Source organism: Haliotis cracherodii, unplaced genomic scaffold (assembly GCF_022045235.1).
Source record: "Haliotis cracherodii isolate W230 unplaced genomic scaffold, xgHalCrac1.p SCAF_36, whole genome shotgun sequence".
Lineage (NCBI taxonomy): Eukaryota > Metazoa > Mollusca > Gastropoda > Lepetellida > Haliotidae > Haliotis > Haliotis cracherodii.
Genome location: NW_027266293.1, coordinates 807,813 through 832,580, shown reverse-complemented (window position 1 = coordinate 832,580; position 24,768 = coordinate 807,813). Strand labels below are relative to the sequence as shown.

General features: G+C 39.9%; 1 protein-coding gene and 2 pseudogenes across 1 annotated transcript; 1 reads left to right on the top strand and 2 right to left on the bottom strand.

The window, feature by feature from the left end:
- The first annotated feature begins 927 nt into the window (after positions 1–927).
- On the top strand, positions 928–12,418 carry LOC139477843 (uncharacterized). The gene is made up of 4 exons (XM_071260272.1): positions 928–988; positions 1,250–1,514; positions 9,723–9,871; positions 12,171–12,418. Exons 1-4 carry the CDS (start codon positions 928–930, stop codon positions 12,416–12,418), a joined length of 723 nt encoding a protein of 240 aa, XP_071116373.1.
- A 3,382-nt stretch (positions 12,419–15,800) lies between these two features.
- LOC139477811 (putative nuclease HARBI1) lies at positions 15,801–16,572 on the bottom strand (annotated as a pseudogene).
- A 3,489-nt stretch (positions 16,573–20,061) lies between these two features.
- On the bottom strand, positions 20,062–21,484 carry LOC139477810 (uncharacterized; annotated as a pseudogene).
- Between the last annotated feature and the right edge of the window lie 3,284 nt (positions 21,485–24,768).

The window sequence follows — 24,768 nt, the reverse complement described above, 5'->3', positions numbered from 1 at the left end:
GAGATCACCATACCAAGGACCATGGGGACTTACAGTCCCTTTGCTTCCTGCATGGACACTGGCTGGATTTATATCATCCCTTCAGTCACTGGCGATATTTTACCAGTGAAGCCGAATATTAAAATGACAAAATTTCTACGTATTAAAATTCTGGCATGCATATATACACTTCGAATGATGTGGGACTTACATACCCTCTTAGCAATCCGGAAAGAGTGATCCAACTGTAAAACCTCAGACAACCGATGACAAAATAGCGGCCCATCATTAAGGAAGGAAAAAAAGGCCTACTTTTTGTTTTTCATTGATTAATGAACTCATGGCTGCGTGGGTTTACAGATGAAGCTTACATGCTGAAATATCCAGCTCTCAAAAGAAACGTGTTTACGCGTTACGACCGCAGATGCATACATCTGTACAATGAAATCAACACAATCATATGTGTGTATTGACTTGATGAGCTTTGTTGACTTTGCTCTCTACTGCTGAAATGTCATCTGGCTTTGTAAAAGTATTATTGATCATTTGTGTGTCAGGTTCCAGGTACTCTCATCACTGAGATGCTCTGATTTATTTCGATTTCAGCAACATTCCTGCTATATGACGGCTGATGGGATGCTATGTTTGCAAGGCTTCGTGTTACAGAGGACAAGTAAAACTACCTTGTTTGAATATGAATTTACAGCCACAATACTTGATTTGTTATGTACTGATCCAACTGTCTGACAGTTATTTACTATAAGCAATCTTAAGATATAGTTTACAGTTTACACTTATTGATTTATGGCACAAACTGAAGTAATGTGTGCTTGCTGAAAAATATATAACTTAATGCGTATTGATCTGTAACATTGACGTCCAGTTAGGATTGTTCACATTTCTGTGGTCTTCTGCAGCGAAGCACACAAACTCGGTTGGCCTCCTGTTATGACGTCCAAAGTGATTGTGTGTCTACTCTTGGTCAGTCTTACCTTACATAACACCAAAGGTAAACATATGACATTGAAGGACAACGTTCTCATTATAAGAGTAGACAGAGCATGCAGTGTTTGCAAATATTTCAAAATATGGTTTGTGTTTGTGTGCGATGGTTGTCAAACACTTGCTTTGGGCTGATTTTGGATTGTTAAGGAATTGTGCAGTTTGTATCAATACATAATATAAATTTCGAAAGGCGGTATGGTGTTCGGAACGAGATAGTTCACTTAGTATAGGTCTTACTGACTAATATATCTTCATATGTGTTTAGCTTCCCTGCGGATAACGTCACCTGGAGACTGGGTGTTCATCAACACATCCCTGTACGGCGTCGACATCAGGTCTTGCACGACGATGCCACTACAGATCAAGGCCTGTGACCAGGTACACGTGTGGTTTGGGGACGGCACACCCACCAACTCCTATGAGATTGGTACCTGGGAGAGGGGTGAGACCGGGTTCAGACAGTGTAGTGAATGTTACGGCACTCAGAAATTCTACTCAAACCCGCGAGGCATACACTGCGATGAATTCAGGTAAGATGCCGGCATAAGTCCAAATTGTATTTATTATCAAGACGTAATTATGTTACAAATACTTGACTAAGTTGAGCTGTGTAAATATGTACCTATCTGAGTATCATTAATCAAGGGTTACTTTCTATTCTTAGGAATACATGTGTATATTTCAGAATCGATATTGATAAATGTAAGAGTTTGTTGGCTGAAGTCGCCCAGACACATTCTTGTTATGCGACGGCAACCTTTAGATAAACCCAAAGATCAAGTGATAGACCAGGAACACGATAGTGCATTTACTGATTTTGTTGAAACAAAAAGCGACAAAGAAATATAAGTTAAATCAGCCATGGCATAGGTGGTGAACTTATATAAAATATACTCATGCCCTGAATGTTTTCCCACAATTAATACAGTTCACTGAACAAAGCTTTTACTTCCCTGACAGTAAAAAACTTACAATGATATTTTTATGTACCGGTACTCGATTATGTGTTTTCTGTGGATGCCATTAGCCTTATGCACCTATGGTGGGCACGGGTGGCCCGGTCGTCTAAGGCGCCGCGATTCGCTATGCAGAGTTGCTTCCCCTGGGCACGCCAGAAACCTATGATGTGGGTTCGAATCCCGGTTCGCCCCGATTATGTTTCTAGGTTTGTCGGCACCATACCCGTGCTCGTGGGTTTCACCGAAGTGGTAAACGTCTGAGACCTGCATCACTTCGGGCTTTCCTCCCACATTAAGCTGACACGCCATCATATAACTGGAATACTGTAAAAAGCAACGTTAAACCCAACTCATTCACCCACTTATGGAACTATTTTGGGCAGATTTATTCTGTTTCGAACTTCGATAAAATTCGTCTGTCTAGATGTAACAAGTACTGATACCGTTCCAAATATTAATTATTTAATCTTACCAGGAACAAAGGCCCAAGTGAGCCCAATGACTTTCATTTTTTTGTCCGAGTGAGTAGCAATATTCCAACAATATTATGATGGGTGACACCAAGCAATGGGCTTCACACCTTGTACCAATGTGGCGAATCAAACGCTTCAACGACTATGCTAGAACAATCTGGGAATATGAAGAGGATATTTAAGCATATCATCATACCTGGACTGATAGTTGTTCATTTTAGAGGCTGAACATCTACAAAGAAATACACATGAAATTGAAATATATTTTCTCCAAAAGTACATGCCCAGAGATTTCAGCTTCAAGAGTATATTTACAACTAAAATAACACAGCTTATTACTACAGCTATCTGATATGCCCAGGCTAGCATTATTTACTAGAAACAAGACATGAAGGACATATGCATCCAGATACCTCCAGTTTCAAATATTTTTTGTGGGTTTAACACTTAATTGTACAAAATGCACCCCCCCCCCCCCCCCCCCCCCCCCCACACACACACACACAAATTGTGACATTTTAATTTTAGCCTACACTTTATTTGCTGTGCTTGGATACTCAGAATGAGGTATCCAGTAGGGTATCCAGTGCCGGATCCTTGGACACCCCGACTGAGGTATCCGGTGAGGTATCCAGTGCCAGATACCCGAATTCCAGTAGGCATGATTTCCACTGAGGTGTCGAATGTCAGATACAACGTATCGCAGGGTATCTGTCACTGTAAACCCGGATTCGTTTTGGGTAACTATAGGGAGGTATCCGGAAGAGATCTGGAAAACGGATACTGTATTACATTTTGCTGCGATGTTAATTTTTTAATTAAAAAAAAAACGTTTAGGAAATGTTGAAAATTGTATTTTTAAATTGTATATTTATATACGTATCCTATCATTGCACTGATCACGTGTCTATCCCACTCAACTCATTTCAAGGCATATAGACCAAGGAATTGCCATGCGGGGATGGAAGGGTGGGCATATAACGTGTGAGATAGGATAAGTATTTAAATATACAATTTACAATAACATTTTCAAATTTTAAAACTTATCCTATCTCACACTATGCATTTTATCCCACGGTTGGATGGTGGTGCGCAACACCCTTGACTATAGATCACAACCGTAGGATATGTACGAGGAAGCTGGAACTAAACAGTGGTATAGATCTGTTGCGCGAGTACCAAGGGTCCAAACTGGTGAAGGCCTTGAACGTCCGTCACTGAGATGTCTCGGAGGTAATGGGATGCGAACACTGTATCGGATTTCCAAAAACATCCCTCCATAATTGCGGGCAAGGAGCAATTACTAATGGAAGCGACAGCACGGGTTTCGTAAGGATTTGATGCGACTGTAGCAGGCAGGCAAAGGTGTAGGCTTGAAGGATCACTGAGCGTATCCAAAAAGAGATTGCAGTACGGGATACTTCTGTTGTAGCTGCCACATTGAGCGGGATGAATAACCTCTTACGTAATCAACGATGTGGTTTCGCCGCTTCCAGGTAGATCCAACGAGCACGTACCAGACACAATGATATGTCTTCGTCAGGGTTTAAGATGGCGATCAACGGTGGGATGCTGAATAGTCGATCGGGTTGATCAGCAAGTTGATTATTGGCGATGAAATTCTATCGTAAATACTTTCCCATGTGTGGTTTGTTCGAAACGCACTCTGATTGACGTCTAAAGCGTGAATTTCAATCACTCGAGCCGCCGTTGCAAGGGCCAGGAGAAAAACTGTCTTCAAAGAAATGTGTTTGAAATCTTTCTCGGTGAGAGGTTCGTACTCGGCTGAAGTGAGATGGCGAAGTATGATGTTTAGATCCTAAGTTGTGTGTCGAAAACGTGATGTTTGGTCCGCAAACTTGTACAATCTGACCAATAATTGTAATCCGGTGATTGTAGAAATCTTAGTGCCCGTTGTAGTTGCGATGACAGAACATTTTAGTTTACGAGATGATCGAATGTAGTGAAGGTATTCAGCAATTTGTTGCGGGGATGCCGTGGCAGGTGTGGAAATTTCATGTGAATGACAATACAATTCAAATGCCTTCCATTTATGGCCATATAGTGCTTTCGTGAGCCCCTACAATGTTCTTGGCCACTCGTTCAGAATAACACTTAGCTATCAATGATTTCTGTAAATGTGCCAAACGCATAGATTGAGAGTTGTTGGCGATGGATGACAGAGCTGAGAGTGTGGTTGATGCAGAAGATCGTCCCTTAGAGGTAGATGGTAAAATTTCCTGTCTGCAATCCTGCGTGTTGGCCAGTAGGGCACAACCAAAAGTAAAGTGAGGCGATTGGTCGTTGTTATCTTCTGTAGAACCCGATGTAGAATGCCGGTTGGGGGAAAAGTGTAAGCATGTAGATTGCTAACGCATCGTGGTCCCAGTCTAGTGGGTCTGAGATTGATGATACAAACTGTCGAAGAGGGCTCTGATGAGCTGGAGACGTTGTGTTTCGGACTTTTTTGTGTTGATGATCCAACCTAGTTGGTGAAGCAGGCGTTGAGAGAAATCGCAGTGACGAAGTAGAGTGTTCAAATCCTTGTTGGCTTGAATACAGTCGTCGATGTAGGTTTCGAAGACGATGCCTCGAGTGTGTAGTAAATTGACGGTAGGTCTTGTGAGGCGAGTAAATAGCCACGGGGCCGAGGAAATTCCAAATGGGAGCACTTGCCATTGAAAGTGTTGGCCTAAGAACACAATTCGAAAATTGCGGTGCCCTGGCATGATAGGGTCGTGTAAGTACGCGTCTTGTAGAGCTAGGCAGATCCTGAAGTCGCGGGATGAATAATCGTTCGTAGTGGGGCAATTGATGTCATAGTTTGTTGAAGGTTTTTCATGTTGAAGATGAGATGTAGTTGAGAACTGTCCTTCCTCGGAACCAGACAAAATGGAGAATAGAACCCTGGTGTCATTGGCCAAGTACACAGACATTCTATTGCATTCTTTACAAGTAACATTCTTATGGCGTCTATGAGAACTGCAAGCTGTTGGCCGGGAACAGATGTTGAGACGGTTTGCACGTCGTCGGAAGTGTCGTGGCATGAGGTAGAGGTTAACCTGTTTGTAGGAGACGAGACACATATGGGTCGTCTAGGATGGTCCAGTTTAAAGCGAACGTGCCTAGTCTTCCGCCTACAGGAGACAAAAAATTTGAATGGCTGAAGTCGGAAAGTCCCAGTCGTTCTTCTGTAGTGAGTCATTTGGGGTTGGTGTTTCCTTTAGTGCCTGAAAAGGAGACGGTGCGTCCACCTGATTTCCTACCTTGCTGATGCTGGCATCCTAGGCCACGGCCACTAAAAGAAGTAGACCTATTACTTAAAACCTCTCTAAGGTCTTGTTGAGAGGGAGTAAAGGTTGGTCGCCTTCGGACTTTCCGTTGCTCTTCCAGTTGATTTTTCTGGAGACTAAGTAAGTCAAGAGTGACATGCAGGGAAGTGTCTCTTTGGACTTCATGGGTGACCTCCTGTATGCGCCCAGCGAAAAGGGAGCATGTTGACCATGGCAGCTGGTACAGCCTGTTCTAAAAAAATTGATCATCCCATGAGCAATGCTGTAACACCCCACGTCTAATAAGAGTAGGGATAGATCCCTCATGTTGAGCAAAGAGCCCTAGTATAGCTGTCGTTTTATCCTGGATGAGGGTCACAGTACCTCGAATACAGCATTCTTCCGAGGAAGATGCATGAGCTAAAGCCGATGAGAGTGCTTAAATTGCTGATAAAACAACAGTGGTGTCGAGGTGAACGAGGTCCCTATCATCCACTGAAGAAGCAGAGTACGGACATAGGAGCTAATGTTGCTCCCAGATGACGAAGCTAGGGAGCTATAGTGGTCTGATGACTCTGATTCTGGTGGTTGGTCCACTGAAAGGGATGTAGTGGCTGTCGATGCAGATTGAGGTACCGTAGTTGGTACAGCAGGTGCCTGTTGTGGAAGACATGCTGCAGTTACAGCCTGTAACAGAGGACGAATCTGTTCTGCTGGAATGGCAGGAAACTCGCGAGGGATCCATGATATAGGGATAGCTTGAGGTGGAGCTTGTGATGTATCAGGAGTCTCTGATACACACAAAACAGGGGGGCATCGAACCGGAGGTGGTGATGGGGAGCAGGTACTATGAGTAGGTGAAGTAGAACTCTGCCTATCTTTAGGTGAAGGGCATCTACTAACGGTACCTGATAGGAGTGGTCTATCTCTATTCGCCAAGGAGAATCCTTATGACGAGAAGAGGAAAAATGGCTTGACTGAGAAGGTCTGTAATCCAGAAAAGTGGGATCAAGAGGATACCCATGCCTTGGAGGTTGGGGATCCCTGTAGTGTGGGTATCGTTCCAACTCATTTACGTACGCACTATATGAAGTAGGGTTCCAAGGGTAATCACGTTGATGTAAATATAAAAATGTGAGGGTACTCTCTTGGTCGAAAATCCGGATGGATGAGTGAAGGAGAGATCGAGACATGTAGGATGGATGACTAATAGACTCATTGTAGCGTTCATCCTCCGAGCCTAGACGTAATGGGTCTGAATAGTCTCAGTGTGAGACAAAATAAGTGGATGAGTGATAATCTGCTCGCCTTTTCATAAGACGAGTAACGATCTGTAAGTGAACGATGCATCTGAGGGGAATCTCTCGAATGTCTCCGATCCTTGGAGGTTTTATGATCTCTCGTGTCCTGTTGAACCTCCTTTGGAGTGTGTCGATACTTAGGAGACCGTATGTCCTTCGAGGTTCAGTCAGATTATGTTCGTTGAACCTCAGTGGTTCGACGAGGTTCTGTTTTGTTTTTTTTGTCCGAAGATGTATGTTTCGAGTACGGCGATGTTTGGAGGTTCGATGATGTTCGGAGGTTCAAGGTTCAGGGTTCAAGGTTCGAGGTTCGGAGGCCCTATGTTCGTAGGTTCGAGGTTCGGAGGTTTGGTGTTCGGAATTACGTGGTGGGTGGTCCGGTGAATCATCTCGGTGTCGAGAGTGAGAAGTCCATTGGTCCCGGTCTGAATGCCGATCCCCTGATGACTGCATGGAATAAAGTGCACTGACTGTCGATGCTAGTCGCTCACGGGACGAATTTCTATTGTCTTGTGAATACTCTCGGGGATGGGAGGTTCGGGAGCCTTGATCCGATAAGTCGTCATACCACTCTTGGTCTTGAGAAGATCGTCGAATGGGAGATTTCGAACGATGGACCGAACTTGTAGAGTTGACAGCGATACCAGTACTATGTGTACCCTCCGAATGTATGATAGGAGCGATGTGAGTCATAGAACACGACGAGACGAAAGTACGAACCTCGGTCCGGCTCGATACGTTGGCTGACGTAAGCCGGTCATCCACACTCGTGTCTAACGAGTGGACTCGTCGAATGTCCAAGTCTCGGGTAATGGACGTAAGGTTCGGCTTTGAAGGCGGATTCGTGGAGACTTTAGACATGTCGTCTGTGAGAAAAGAGTCAGAGACTCCCTCATCGTCTAACGAGATCATGGGACAAGTGGGATCCCTAGTATCCTGGCCCGCCGATGAGGGTGATCGGCCCGATCTAGCTTTCTTGGCCGATGTTTTCTTGGTTTTCGTGGATTTTTCTGCAGTCTTAGAGATACAATCTGACACCCGACGCCGACATTTATGCAGGTACTGTTGGAAGGATTCATCTGATAGATGAGCAGAGTTCGCAACGCTCTAAAAAGCTGCATAATCCTCGACAATCCAAACACTGAGAATGAGGGTCAGACGGAGAGAAAATACGTCAGCACAAAGTGCAGACAGATCTCAGTGTGGACTGCTCGTCCATTATGAAGAATAACTATCCCAAACAGGGATTAAGGTAAATTTGAAGGCAAGAAGACAACAAAAATATGAAGCTATCTTGCAAGGGGAAAAAACACCAAAATGTATTCCTGTAATAACAACACGTCACCACTACGTGGCGATTTGAAAGAGAATGAGTTGACTGGGATAGACACTTGATCAGTGCAAGAGGGACAACAAGCATGCATAGCGTGCATGATCCAGATCTGGGAGGTGACCGTGGCGATGTGAGGTACGACAGGGTTGAATGACTTTATAGAAGCTGGAAACCTTTATTTCAGACACGTTTCCACTCAGAATCGAAAGAAGAAAGAAGAATGCATGTGTGAGATAGGATAAGTTTAAAAATTGTTCGTTTTGCAACATAGTACATTTATCTGCGTGTTTGTTTGTGCAACTGGACAATTTACATATACGTTATCTGTAGATCATTTCATCACCACACTTTAGCCATGTGTTTTCTGGAGCACCGTGCACATAATAGCGAATTGTGGGTACGTGGACATGTTCAATACTTAGGATTACATTATACATACTTTGTTGAATTGTATTGTCTTGGAAGAACCCAGTTCCCCAAAATACTCATGAAATACAGTTGATACACATAAGAACCAAACTGTTTAAATAAAGTATTTACTTTATCACGCACAAACAAATGCACATTATCTCAAGCAGTCGTCATTCAGTGTGACTCTCAAACTCATCTGCGTCACAAGTGTTCTAAAATGTCTTATGTACACTTATGGTTAATGATTTCAAAGAGTCCAGTAAATCGTACTGTACATGTAGGTAAACACAAGCCATAGAACCATCTTATTCTAAATATAAGAAATCCATTGTACGATTCCGATTATATTTTACGCAAGTGTTTATGAATCACTATCCATCAGTGACGATTTAGGCCTTTACTGGTGACGTTACTTGTTGAAGTAGGAAGTAAGTAAGGCAGAACCAACTTTAATGTCGTATTTTCTTGTTGTTCCTAATCTTTTATTACCCGTGAAGATTCCGGGGTAGAATAGGTCTTCAGCAACCCATGCTTGCCGTAAAAGGCGACTATGCTTGTCGTAAAAGGCGACTAACGGGATCGGGTGGTCAGGCTCGCCGACTTCGTTTATGCATGAAATAGATCCCAATTGCGTGCTTCGATGCTCATGATGTCAATCACTGGATTGTCTGGTCCAGACTCGATTATTTACAGACCACCGTCATAAAGCTGGAATATTGCTGAGTGCGGCGTTAAACAACAAACAAACTAAACCAAACCTTATCTTTGAAGGCAAACGTAACTGCCACTTACGAATGGACCAGGCACACTATAGGAACAAATGGGAAACAATTTCGTTTCGTTTGAACGTTACCAAAGTGTGAAATATAAAGGAGTTTTAAACTTCATTTGATACTCGGCGCTTTAGGAAGTGGTTTTCGAAACATCTAAAAACAAACTTGTCTCAATTCCGTATTCTTTTGTTGTTGTGTTACAATTGATGTTTTCAGGTGGTTCTGGTTCCGATGGGGTGAAGGTCGTCTGGAGTTTGGTGAAGGTCGAATTGCTGGCTTGCAGCTGGTGTTTGATGAACCAATCAACAGACCCATTGAAGAGTTCAGGGTTTCATCATATTATTACACGGTCGAGTACATTCTGGGTATGTAAGTGCTATTGTAAGCATCACCCATCCCAACACACACACACCACACCCTGCCAAAACACACACACACACACACAAGCATACATACATACAAACATTGAGGGGGATATTGAAAGGCGGATCCCTCAGTGCTTCTAAAGCACTGAAACAAATAAGCAATTCAGCATCAGACGACACAGTTGAATGTGACATCTTATTGACACATAGTGTCTCACACATTACTTTAGAAATACCTGTAGGCACCTTTTTATTACTGGCGAATTTCAATTCACCGTACGTCATCACCTTATGACTAAGTAAACTGCATTTATTTACACATATCACCCTGTGTTCTGAACGTTTTCTTGCCAATATGCAAAATTGATCCACTTTGTTCTGCTGTGAACAGATCCTGTGTAATAAAACAAGAATATCCACCTCGGGACTTATGGTAGCAAGTAATTGGGGACGTCATTATTTCACGCATAATGGCTGATCAATAGAATCAGCTTCATGTATTTACCAACATGCTATTATCTCATAGAATATATTGAAAAGCGTAGATGTGAGAAATGAAATTTCACATCACGCATGTACTGGACATTGTGCACGTGCACATAGAAACCAAAGTGTGTGCAACTATAGGAAACTCGCAGTCACTAATGCAAAGAGCTAAGTACACGTGTAGGGGTTTCTCTACAAGAGGAATAACGGCCAATACCACGGGCAAACCTACCGAGGTAGAATAGGTCTTCAGCAACCCATGCTTGCCGTAAAAGGCGACTAACGGGATCGGGTGGTCAGGCTCGCTGGCTTGGTTGATGCATGTCATCTTACCTCAGTTGCGTAGATCGCTGCCCATGATGTCAGCCACTGAATTGTCTGGTCCAGACTCTATTATTTACAGACTGCCGTCATATAGCTGGAGTATTGCTGAGTGCGGCGTTAAACAACAACAACAAAAAATACACACTCTGATGCCATCAAGATGTACATGTCGTTCATGCATCGCCAGAAATGGATCTACACGCCCGAAAATAATTTACAAGAAATTTATCGTCAGTACACGTTCACTGTGATTGCATTATTTCCCATATTTTGGGGCGGGAGTGTATTTTCCTGATCATTCTACTGGTGTGCACAGATCGTAATGAAACAGCAATCAGAAAAGTGTGATTCGGGTTTTGAATTGGTTGTCCATGTTGAAGTAGATGTAGAATGAGTGCCAGTACTTTATTGGAATATAAATTTACACTCGAGTCTTACAGCGCAGACAAGTACTCGTGACCCGTAAATAATTCACATTGTATTATCATAGTGTACATGTATATACTGCGCTTATACAGACATCTCTGCTCAAATAGGGTTTTATTTATTTCCCGATCAGTGGCTACGTATGCATAGCAGGTATCATTCTCAACTACCCGGATGTGCCTATAGTCCTGGTGGGTTTCTTCATCCACCTCACATATCGGATACTCGTTCCCTGTTGGGTGAACAGAGGCTCGGTTGAACAAAGCCACTTGCCCAGGATGACATCTTTTTGACACTTGGGGTTTTGGTGTATATGGCGAAATAACAACCTGATCACTAGCGGGATCAGATCTCAACACCTGGTGCTTGCTTACCCCACGCTTTTGTACTTTTACCTGTCCCTAAACGCAGGGCTAATTCCTATGTAAATTTCGAGGTACAACCACCTCGGTAACACTGTAGTATTGACTATATTGGTTGTAATTCGTGACGGGATAAAGAGACTATTCTGCGAGAATGTGTGCCATAGGGATTTTACCAACCGGGTGCAGAATTCTTAAACGAGTTTCTTAATATCAATATGATTTACGTCAACTGTTATACTTTCTTTATTACCCATTATTTCTTAATCCTTTTAAACTCCCCTTCAGAAATGTTCACTGATCACGAGCGCTGTCTCACAAAACCACAATTGTAGAAAGACGTCAACAATCTTGAGCTATGGCGTCTTTTCTAGTGTGACGTCAATGATGCCGTCCAGGTGGCGTAACCAAACAATGGTGAAGTGATATTTGCAATAGAGCATATAAGTAGATTTTTATGAACTCTGTTAATTCTAACCACATGGGTAATGCATAATTGCATTGCACTTATCTCAAATGACAATTACGAGAGCTTTTAGCTGTGATCCAATTTCTAATAAAGACTTTGGAAACTGGATATATTGGGAAATTCCAGTGAAAAGAAAAACAACTTGAGGGGAATAATTAGCATGTTCAATGGCAGTGTCTTGCAATATCTAGCTATCTTAACCTCGCACAATGAGATACATTTGTCTTTGCAGGTGAAGGCTATGAGTCCCATTATGGTGTAGCGAGCCTGAGTGGGAGATACTCCGACGGGCTCCTGTACGAGTGCAAGGCCTGGAGTGGGGTACACTGTGCCACGCAGTGTCAGGCACACGGGAACTGTCACATGTACAGCTACCAGAAACACCAGGCTATCTGCGCCCTCTACAATAGAGACATGTCATCATTCACTGTGACGTCCGAAAATGGATGGGTTTCGTACCAACTTCGTTATTGTGATTAAATCCTTAGTTTCTGAATGGGGAACACGTTATTGGTGAAATTTCTAGTTATTTGCCCTCCGAACATGCACACAGACTGTATTGTACACAAAGTGGTATACATGTATATCTAGCCGCCATATAGCTGGACAATTGCTGAGTGCAAACAAACGAACAAACATGTATATTTAGAGAGAAATATAACGTAATAAGATTGCACCACTGGCTGTTTTAGCAACAATTTGGGGTAATTGTGGGTGGTGTCACACGCTGTACATATTGCAGGTAAGTAGCCATTAAGAGGATTAATGGCGTCAAATATGGCGTCAAATATAAGAAATATCCGCTGGTACACATGACTGTCGGCTCATATATTTTTATAAAAAAATTCGGTTCGTACAAAACTGAAGTGTGAAATCAGCTAGAGACCACACAAAACCAATGAATAATTAAATAATTAGATTATCGTAAGTTTAAAATTACAAAAGGTCATATGATGGATTAAGTAGCAGAAGCAACAAGAATCAGGTTTCATAAAAAATAATCAGTGCACTCGAATGTCCAGAACTTATTCACCTTTCAATGTCGACTTTCAATACGTGCACCGATAAAGGGGAGATTGGCAGGAATTCGGTGATTTTTATAGGTATCCCGTCTGCACTATAGAGTGAGTGAGTCATAAAGGGCGCCCGTGAAAGGCCTGAAATCGCCCTCGCCTTGCCAGCCAGACTTTAGAATCTGTCACGTTCGAATCCTCTCAAAATTCTATTTTGAAGTTTGTTTACAATATATCATACTTACGGTGCAACTCGGCGATTGCAGGTTTCAATCGTTTATGAGTGCCTCAGTCGTTTGCTGAAACTGACAATGTCCAGAAATTAACCCACAGCAGTCTCTACAGAAAGATATGATTAGTACATGTCTGTGCATTTGTTACATAAACGCTTTGTGCATAGAAGTAATTATCACTTTTGCATTTTTGCTAGAGTGTTTCTTTGCTTCTTTAAACTGTTCTTAAATATGTGTTGAACAGTTTCTCCCTGCGTAAATTTCACAAATGTGAAACAAAATTGAATTTTAGACAACAGATTATTGCAATATAATGCTATTGGAAGCAAACCAACCAAGTAATGTGTCGAAATATGTTCATGGTTTTTTTTCACCACCAACATCTTTTAGTGAATATCTGTCTTCGTTTAGGTATCTGAATTGGAAAAACTGTGTGTAATTGTAAATATGTTGTGACGTTTTTGTTGTGTTAATCTGGAGGAAATAAAGAATCCCACTTTCTCTCTTCCTCTCTCATGTTAATTTTGTATCGTCCATCTGACATATGCAGTTTCTTATACGACTCTTGCTAAAATGCTGTTTGATCAAGGCTACAACGTTCAGGGCCTCAGTGCAACATTCAGAATGGGACATTGGTATCATCACTATTTATAATCTAAAGTAGATATAAGTTTCCGTTAAGTGACTCATGATTATGTGTAATGTGAGTGTGAGTGAGTGAGATGGCTTTTAACAGTATTCTATTTAAATCGCGGCGTGTCAGCTTAATGTGGGAGGAAAGCTCGAAGTGATACAAATCTCAGACGTTTACCACTACGGTGAAAACCACGAGCACGGGTATGGTGCTGACAAACCTAGAAACATAATCGGGGCGAACCGGGATTCGAACCCACATCATAGGTTTCTGGCGTGCCCAAGGGACGCAATTCTGCACAGCGAATCGCGGCGCCTTACACGACTGGAACACCCGTATCCCCCCTATGTGTAAGGGAGGAAGTATGAGAATGTTATCAGTTTGAGGTAGTTGACCCAATGATTGTGAGAACATGGGCTGATTTCCTTTTGGAGTTTAAAACTGAAGTGCATTATTTCTTATATAACATTGACTTAAGTGTATTCTTCATCGGATACAGAACATTTTTTCACCTACTGAGCCCTTAATCCAAGATCATGGTATTGTATTTGCATTGTTTGAAGTTCGTTTCAAGTTTGAATATAAATGCTTAAAAATATCACCCTGTGGCTTTTCTTTCGAATTTCACCCTGGGAAATATGTTGGTTAACAGATCGTCTCAACATCTTCATCTGAGCTTTTAAAAAAGGATCTCTTCTCGAAACATTTTTGTTTCGTAATACCCCCATTACACCGGACGGCGACCTTTCTTCGACCGTTCTAAGTTTTGCCAGGTCGGCGTTGAAGGCAGAGGGGTCGCAGAACGGTCGCGTAGAGCGCACAAGGTTGGCAGAGGGAACGCTCAGCCATCACCAAGAGCGCCACTGTCGCTGAAAAGTTTTGAACCTGCTTCAAACAGTCGCAGTGAGATCGCCGTCGATATAAGTCGCTCAAGGGAGGCAGAACGGAGGCAGAGGGAACGCAGAAAGGAGGGAGACGGATCGCCATGGTCGCAGAGAGAACGCACAGAGGTCGCTGAATGGTCTTCATATAAATCTGTGATGTAATCCTGTTTACCTTGTGCCTTCTCTCTGCGTTCTCTCTGCGACCTCTTTGCGACCTCTCTGCCTTTATTCGCCGACCATAACGACACTTGTACGTCCTCGGCGATCCCTGTGCCTCCTTTCTGCGTCTCCTCTGCCTTCAGAAAGCCACGTGTTTTACAGTATGTAATATATTTATATTGCCTGCTTTAAAAAAGCTTAACGACTGATGTTATTATATATACATTCTGGAAACATATTGTGTTGACTGTTCCTACGGATGTGTATTAATGCTTCAATAATTGGTGTTGTTTTACATTTAATTAGCGTTATATTTGAACTTCAAATATCTCTATTTTCTCTTTATTTCATTTCAGTATTCAATTTATTGTAAACTTTCATTAGAGTGTTCATAGCAATGCTTGCTATGCTTTTTCTGATTAAATAAAGTTTATTAAAGCATGTTTCACTTCACTTATTCTAAGAGTATGTTTCATTTGTTATAAAATTAATTTAAGCATTCTCAACACATTTGTTTAAATAATTTGTTTAATAACATTAAAAACAACAAATGAATTAATATGTTGGTAACTCAGAGAAAATAAATAATAAATAAAGACAATAACAACCGTTTCCAAATGTACAAAATGCTACCAATTTAAAATTTATCAGTTAAGTATGATTAACTCCATACCAAGTGTCACATAAATGTTCAAATCATGCGTTCCTGCCAAGGTACAGATCCAGCTGCACTGTTAAAATACAACTTGAGATACTCTCGTTGTTTTCCTGCTCGTGTTGCACAGTTTGGTCCGACTACTTGATCGACATCACACATGTTTACTAGCTGTCGCCAGTTTCCAGGAATAAGGTTATGATTCTCATCCTCTGTATCAAGTGCTGCATTTTGTAGAGCTGGATATCTCGTGCGCATTAAATTGTGCAGACAGATGCATGCTTCTACATCATCCTGTACAAATTTGTTGTGAGGAATACTTGAAAACGCTGAGCTAAAATGCCGAAAGCATTCTCTACCACGCGTCTACCACGAGAAATACGGTAATTGAAGATACGCTGCTCTTTAGTCAGTCCTCTTGTAGAGTAAGGTTTTATCATGTATGTCCTAAGAGCAAATGCATCATCACTTATAATGAAGAATGGAATGTTCATGTCATCATGTGGCAGAGGCTCCGAAACTTGAAAATTGATTGTATCGTCTTCAAGACATTCCTTCATTTCAGATTCATTAAATAGCTGGGAATCCGACATCGAACCAAACCCGCCAACATCACACCATAGAAATTTGTAGTTAGCATCCACCAACAATAGAAAAGAATCCTTTGTAATTGCAATATAAGCTTCCTGTGTTTGGGGGACATCGCAAGGTCACATGTTTTCCACCAATAGCACCACATGCATGAGGTACATTCCATCGGTTCTTAAAGTCATCTGCAACTGTCTTCCACTCATTGGGGTTTCTTGGACATTGGACAACTTCGTTCTTGTACTCTTCTCGGATTGCTCTACAAACCTCAGGTACAAACACAGAGATAGTGCTACGTGATATACGATACTGGTATTGTACCGAAGGATACTTGTCTCCTGTAGCAAGGTATCGGAGAGGCACAGCAAGTTTAAGACCAGGGTCTAAACTTTCTCTGTAATTAGTATTTTGTCTTAATATTCTTTGGCTTACTCTTTGAAGTATTTCATCAAACATTCTTGGTTCCATTCTAAGGAAATTGAATAATGAACCTTCGTCCTCCAAACGTAGCTCGTGCAACAATTGGCTATAATGTCCGAATTGGAACCTTCTTTGATGTGTCAACCATGGGCGAACCCACCAGGTTCTCATTTTCCTTCTTCGTCTGTTCAGTTTGCGTTCCATTATACCAATACACATTTGGTGTAACAACAGTGATTGATGACCTTGTATGATAGCAATTTTCAAGCGCTGGTTGTCCATCACTAGTTGCATCACCAGGAGCTGACATAGACTGATAGAAAATCGTCTGCAGATGAGCCTTTTATAGTCAGGATGTTCAGCTGTCGCAAAGAAGGCAGAAGCATCGCTGAATGGTCGTTCGGCGATCGCCTAGGAGGCAGAGGCATCGCTGAAAGGTCGTTGAGCGATCGCCATTGGTCGTAGAGGGGTGGCAGCGCGGTGGTTAGTTGCAATAAGGAGGCAGAGGGGAGGCAGAGGGAACGCAGAGGGAACGCAGAGGAGACGCAGAGGGAGCGCAGAGATATCGCACAGTGAACGCCTAGGTCGTTCAGGGAACGCAGTTACATTGACAAAAGTAATATATTTAGTCGCAGAAGGAAGGCAGAACGGTCGTAGGAGCGATTACACCAAAAGAGAGCTTTCTTGAGTATGGCGACCCCACTGCGCTCTAGTCAAATTTTAGGACGCAGAAGGAGCGCAGAGCGATCGCCGTTTGGTGTAATGGCCCCGTAAGTGTCTCTCATTGTTTTGAGCAATTTCATTAGTCTAACATATTTCAACGGACACCTAACATGCCGGCATTCCTAAAACACTAACATCAATTCGTTTTGGGAAAACGTTTATTCAAACATTGAGGAACAGGATGCTGGTTCAAATATCCGACAGACCCGTGAACATCCGGGATAGAATAGGTCTTCATCAACCCACAGTTACCGGAAAAGGCGACTATGCTTGGCGTAAGAGGCGACTAACGGGATCGGGTGGTCAGGCTCGCTGAAATGGTTGATGCATGTTTGTTTGTTCGTTGTTTAACACCGCACTCAGCTTTATTCCAGCTATATGTCGGCAGTATGTAAATTATCGAGCCTGGACCAGACAATCCAGTGATTGACATCGTGAGCATTGATCCACGCAATCAGTATCAAAGGGAAAACGTGCATTTCGGGTTCGGGAAACTACGCTTGTCATCACGTGTTGAAATGTGATAGTCTTTTGGACGTGTTGATACATAATATAGTTTCCCCGACACGAATTGGATATTTGATGGCGATCATTAATGATTCAGAAGGGATTAATTGGATTTACATAGGAACAAATACTAAGTAAGCAAGAGAAATTATTCTTTTTACACTTGACTAACTATGTAATGTAACACTGACTTATGTAGGCTTATTTTTGCATTCGTGACTTATTTTAAGTAATATTATACTATACAATACTACTGTCGATGGATTAGTTAAGTTCGCCCTGCTTTTCAATTAATGACGGAAGCTAATGTGTTGCTTTTCTTTTCTTTTAATCACTTCATTTGGAGGATCACTTTGTTTCTTGTTTCAATCATTTTATCTATAAACAAGATTTGGACAGATGTGAGGTGGGTTTAGCGCCGCTTTTATCATTATTCCAGTTATATGAAGCATTTTTATGAACGGAAGATACATACAAATGCTCAATGCTCCAAATTTGTATGCGCCATTATGGGTAATACAGAATGCATGAATAAACCATATTGATTACTTTCGAAAAAGCTTTCGTTTCAGTTGAATAAAGGTTTGTAGAATATTCCTTTGATTTCTTCGATTTTGCCCTTTTTAACAAAAATGAATATAGACACTGTGGTCCCTACTCCAATTTTTGATAGAATAACTGTTCTCATAAGTCACAATCATAAGCTTACAATCTCTAAATCATCGTTTTACAACACTTTCTCGATACTATTACTAATATGAACAAAGAAATTGAATGTATTTGGAAGGCCAACCTGAGAAGGTTTAACGTACCAGTATTATTATTAAAACATAAATTCTCATTGAACTAATAAACCCATCATACAACTTGCATCCAACAGAAATGGGATCTAAATATTTAAGCAAAAAATGTCTCACCTAAAGTATTTAGATGGTACTGCAATCAAAGTTCTGGAGGAAGCCAAATTTTTGGGGTTAATATTTGACAGACATTTAACCTTTCTACCACACATTTAATATCTTAAAGCTAAATGCCTGAAGGCTCTTGATCTACTCAAAGTTGTCTCCAATTCAAATCGGGGAGGGGATCAAACAACACTCCTTCATTTATATCGTTCCCTTATCTGGTCAAAACTTGATTATGGCTCCACTGTTTATGGTGGAGCCTGTAAAAGCAATTTAGAAAAGTTAAATGCAATACACCATCAAGGACTACGGCTCTGTTTTGGAGCATTTAGAACATCTCCTATTGACAGTTTATACACAGAGGCTGATAAACCTTCCCTCCAACAACGCCGTATAAAGTTATTATCTCTACAATGTATCACTAAATTGGCTTCGAATCCTCCAAACGCAGTGTATTAAATCCTCTTTATGAGGAACTGTTCAAACGAACTGTTCAATCAAACTGTAAGCCGAATCTTGTACCACCACTCGGGATTCGTATCCAACCGCATGTCATTGCTGCTAATATAGATTTAGATTTAGTCACTTCTCTAATCTTTATTTCACATACTGAAGAGGCAACAGGCCTATAGTAAAATTTGAAGAATATACAGTTTTATACAATTTATGTACATATCTCACCAGATCACCTCGCGTCATTCCACCTCGCATTTCAATGCAGTCACATAATTTCACACATACAGTACAATACCATACCCTGTAATTTCATAATTTCTATGTAAGTATATCACAACTTGTTATATCATACAACATATTCTATAACATCATATCATATTGTATCATTATCATAAGATCATACTATATAGTATTATTTCATATAACATTATCATAACATACTATACATACCATCGTACCATGTATCACACCTATATTATATCACATTTCAACATGTCATATCACACAACACATTAGCAATGGCATAGCTTGTCCCATCATATCTTATCATATCATACCATATAATGCCATGTCCATGCCAATTTATTTCATATCAATCAATCAATATTTATTCATTACTGGATGACCGCAAGCCGTATAATATGTACACTAAAAACAGTTTTACACAATTTCTATAATACACATAATATATTGCATCATATCCCCTCATGTATCATATCACACCACAGCACTTCATATAATATCACATCATGTCATGTCACATCATATCATTTCATATACATATAACTATACTAAACCATTTGTAATATCACGTCCCCCAATATCATATGACAGCCTGGTAGTTTAATACCATTTCTAACTCTTTTGTTTGTAGTTTATTCAGATGGCAAATATCTATAAATACGTACTTAATGTATATACACAATAGTTTCCTAATATCAAGCAGCTAAGATTTTTCTTTCATAAGGTTCTGTCGGTATAAAGAGGCATAATATATGTACATGGAAACATTTTGTAAGATACTTCTTTTTGTGTTTGACAGCAATGTAACAAATTTAATAATATTAGGGTACCTGTAATAATAAGCTTGCAGGTATTTTTCGCTAAGGTGTAAATACACTGGACATACAAGTAAGAAATGAAATTCATCTTCTACTGAGTTTAAACTACACAGATTACAGATTCTTTCTTCACGAGGAATGTTTACATAGCGCCCTGTTTCTATTAAAAGGTCGTGAGAAGAACATCTAAAACGTGAAAGAGACGTTCGAAATTATTTAACATTAACTTTTGATAAATAATCTTCCATAATTATTTCTGATTTAAACATTTTGTAATTAAAGCATTTGTTTGTTAGTCAATGATGCAGTCCAAGATTGTAAATAAATATCCTTTAATCTCTGGGTTAATGAAAGTATAAACATTGATTTGGAATACACATTTTGGTTTTGCCAAATATCACCAAAGCCACAACTGAAAAGTAATTCACTAACACCTGTAACCCAGTTTCTTTTCCCATTTGTATCATAAACTATCATCTTATTATAACACTTTTTGGCAATCTATATGAGGGCATGTCAGTAAGTCTCAGCCATTATTTGATAACTTTTATCTTTGAATATACATAGAGAGGGAATCTTCCACATTCTCCATACACCACCAAGCTGGAAGTGTTTATTTTAACACCTAAATACTTTTTGCAAACATATAAATGAATCCTTTCTATGGCATCAAAGTGCTGTAAACCCCAGACTTCTGCCCCATACAACAAAATGGGGAGTATCTTTATGTCAAATATTTAAACAAAAGATTGATGAGAAATGGTTTCTAAAACTTTCAAACTCTTATGGATACTTAAAAGACCTTTCTTGCTTGTAAAGCAGCTTGATACAAATGTTTATGCCATGACAAGTTTCTACTGAAGTAAACACCAAAATATTTATAAAATCATGTAATTTCTATTTTTTCTCCTTTAAAGGACCAATATTCTTTAATTGCTAAATGACCTCCATTCTTAAATACCAAAACTTTTGTTTTACTCATGTTAACTGTTAGCTTCCATTTATTGCAGTAACTTTCAAGTTCATTAATTTGACATTGCAGTCCTTTGATTGTTGATGAAAAGAGAGCAATATCATCTGCAAATAAAAGTAAAAATATCTGTGTAATATCTGGATGGAGCTGAACACCATAATTACAGTTGGTATTTAGTTGTACAGCCAGTTCTTTATGAAAAAATTAAAGAGAAATTGGCTTAAGATGCATCATTGTCTTACTCCTAACTGACTAATAAATGTTTCTGAAATCTCATTATTGTTTCGCACACACACCTTAATATTCTCGTAAATGCTACCCAATAGTTTGATCATCTTAAAGCTGAGACCATGTGATCTTAAAAGGTTCCATAGTTTATGTCTCTGCACTGAGTCAAATGCCTTGGCAAAGTCAACGAAGAGCACATAAAGTTTCCCACCCTTGACACTGGGGTATTTGTTAACTAAAACTTGAAGGATAAAAATGTTGTCAATAGTTGAATAGCCCTCTCTAAATCCAGCTTGTTCGTCATTGATTTTGTTGAGGGTATCTGCCCAAAACACTAACCTTTTATTTATTATGTTTGTGAATAGTTTAGCAAAAATACTTAGCAGTGAAATACCTCTGTAATTGTTTATATTATTTAGATCACCTTGTTTATGTATTGGCACAATTATCCCTATTGACCATGCATCTGGAAATGTTCCACTTTCTAATATAACATTAAATATAAGTTCAAGGTAAGGAACAATGATATCTGAGGAATGTTTAAAAAACTCGGGAATAATCTGATCAATTTCTGGTGATTTGTTGCATTTAAGATGGTGTATACTCTCTAAAATCTCATCTCTGGTAATAGGGGAATCCAGTATATCATTTGCAAACTGAGTATCTGTTTGAGTCTGAGTATTATCTTGTGACTCCTGGAACTGATTTTCAGAGCTCTGATCAGTATCTGTGAAAGTAAATAATTCTTTAAAGTAAATGTACCAATCCTTAATGTTGATATTATTTGTCTTTTGATGTTTGCTTAGACTTTTCAGTTCTGACCAAAATAGTTTAGAGTCATGAATGTTATTTTCTAAGGATTGTTGCTTATCATGTAAATATTCTTGTTTCTTTTGTTCGCACATAGCTATATATTTATTTCTTATGTTATGATATTCTCTAAGTGAGTCCTTATCTTTACATCTCCTGAATTTATTGAGTGCCCTACATCTTTTCTTTTTAAGACCCTCACATTCTGCATCATACCATTTACACAATTGACTAAGCTTTGGATTTCTAACCTTTTTTGCATGTCTGAGCCCGCTAATTTCAAGGCATCCACTAAGTAATTAATACTTACTCAATATTGGACAATGCTGTATTTACTGATTTATCAAGTAAATCTTGAACTTGGTCAGAAAAGAGTTGATCTCTAAAATTTTGGGATTAGTCACTTCTCATCGACTGTATAATCCTCCTTGGCAGTTGGTCAGACCGAAAAGTGGACCTCTCACTCACTCAGTTCACGGATTGATCCAAGGATATTGGCAAAGTTTCAAATGCCACTGTCATTGTATCAAAAATCATATCTACTAGAATCCCAGACAATAGCTCTATTTTTTCTGCTGAGGCAAACACTATAAAAACAGCCTTGGACTTTATTCAACATCAGTCTAACAGTAAACAATTTATCATGTATTCTTGACATTTTAGAATTGTACAATGATCTGTCCACTGACCAGTGCGACATCGTATTGTGTTGGTAACCAAGCCATGTTGGCATCGTGGCCAATACAAAAGCTGACACTGCAGCTAAGGCTACTCTTGAAAAGTCTGTCTCTAACATTCTGATTCCACACTCTGATTTTAAATCTTGTATAAAAGTTTATTTAAATCATTTAAGACAAACAAAGTGGAATACCCAGTTATAGTCTGAAGGTAATTTAAGGTACATTGTACCAACGTTTACTAAAATATCTTAAAAAACTATTGGGCCTACTCCAGTCAAAGTTGGTATGAGATTATTAAACAGTCATACATAACTGGATATTACATATAAAGACAATCGGCGCATGAATAAAAAATCTGTCTATTTAGCTATCACCATATTTCCTCAAAAACCAGACCTGTTCGTCACGTGTGATACGAGCATTCATTGAAACAGCCATCTGCATAATGCTACCGCTGACACATTTGAACCAATCAACTCAACTCGAAAGGGTGCAGGGGAATCACGCATGTTGAGACGCCCAACGCTAACACCGTATTCGTGCGTGCGTGATTCCCGTGCACCCTTTCGAGATGAGTTGATTGGTTCAACTATGTCATATGGCCCTGTAACACAGGGGTAGCATTATGCAGATGGCTGGACTTTGACTGGGGTATGTCCAATAGTTTTTCAGGTATTGTAGTAAACGACGGTACCTTAAATTATCTTCCAGACTTTTGGTAAGAACAAACTGCAAGCAATAAAACCAACTCTAGGATATACCTACTTCGGTTGCCAGTCACGACACGATGGAGTTGTTTTACGACGATGTCACATTAGCCATAGCCGTTATACCCATGAATATTTGCATCCCTTGTGATGAGAGAATTACAGTTAAGCATATTTTGCTTGACTCTATAGACTTTTCTCTCACAAGGGATACTTATTATCATTCAACGTCTTTTTAATAATATCAACGTTCGTTTAATTCTCGCTTTTTTGTTATTTGATAAATTTTGAATTTTGTAATACTTTTAAATTAGTGTGATATTATTAACAAGTGATATTATTGAAGGCGATGTCACATCCCCAGTAAGGTGGTCTAGCTTTGGTTGCCAGTGGTATATAGCCCAGTTTTATCTTGTACCTAATCTACTGAAGAAGTCTTTGTTTTTATTGTGAAGTGGTTTGTTTTATACATTATCTGTGATACATGACTTACTGTTTTACTATCCTTTAACAAACAATACATTAATAATAATGAACTTGTTTTCATCGCAAAATGGCTGCAATATTGCCGATGGGATGTAAACTTTTAACTCACTCACTCACTCACTTTCGTTGGAGGTACTTTCCAAGATTATTTAATTTCGGGAAGAATTTGTAGGATATAGGTATTAATAAATGTTATTATGTGATGAAATTGTAAAATTACTTCTTGGTTGGTTAGGAAGTTAATGGGAATCAATTCAGAGCGATATTTATCCTAAAGCAATCCAGAAAGAGTGATCTAACTGTAAAATCTCAGATAATCGATGACAAACTGGTGGCCCAGCATTAAGGATGGAAAAAGCTACTTTTTGCAATTCATTGATTAAGGAACCCATGGCTGCGTGGGTTTACAGATGAAGCTTACATGCTGAAATATCCACCTCTCAAAAGAAACGTGTATACACGTCACGACCAAAGAAGCATATAATCGGACAATGAAATCAACACAATCATATGTGTGTATTGACTTGATGGCGCTTTGTTGACTTTTCTCTCTACTGCTGAAATGTCTACTGGCTTTGTAAAAGTAATATTGATCAGTTTGTGTGTCAGGTTCCAGGTACTCTAATCACTGAGATGCTCTGATTTATTTCCATTTCAGCAACATTCCTGCTATATGACGGCGGTTGGGATGCTATATTTGCAAAGCTT

Bases quoted from the DNA above. Each gene is read 5' to 3' on its own strand.
- LOC139477843 (XM_071260272.1), top strand. From the start codon at position 928: ATGACGTCCAAAGTGATTGTGTGTCTACTCTTGGTCAGTCTTACCTTA. The intron at 989-1,249 runs GTAAACATATGA...ATATGTGTTTAG, and splicing joins TACCTTACATAACACCAAAG to CTTCCCTGCGGATAACGTCA. The intron at 1,515-9,722 runs GTAAGATGCCGG...TGATGTTTTCAG, and splicing joins ATACACTGCGATGAATTCAG to GTGGTTCTGGTTCCGATGGG.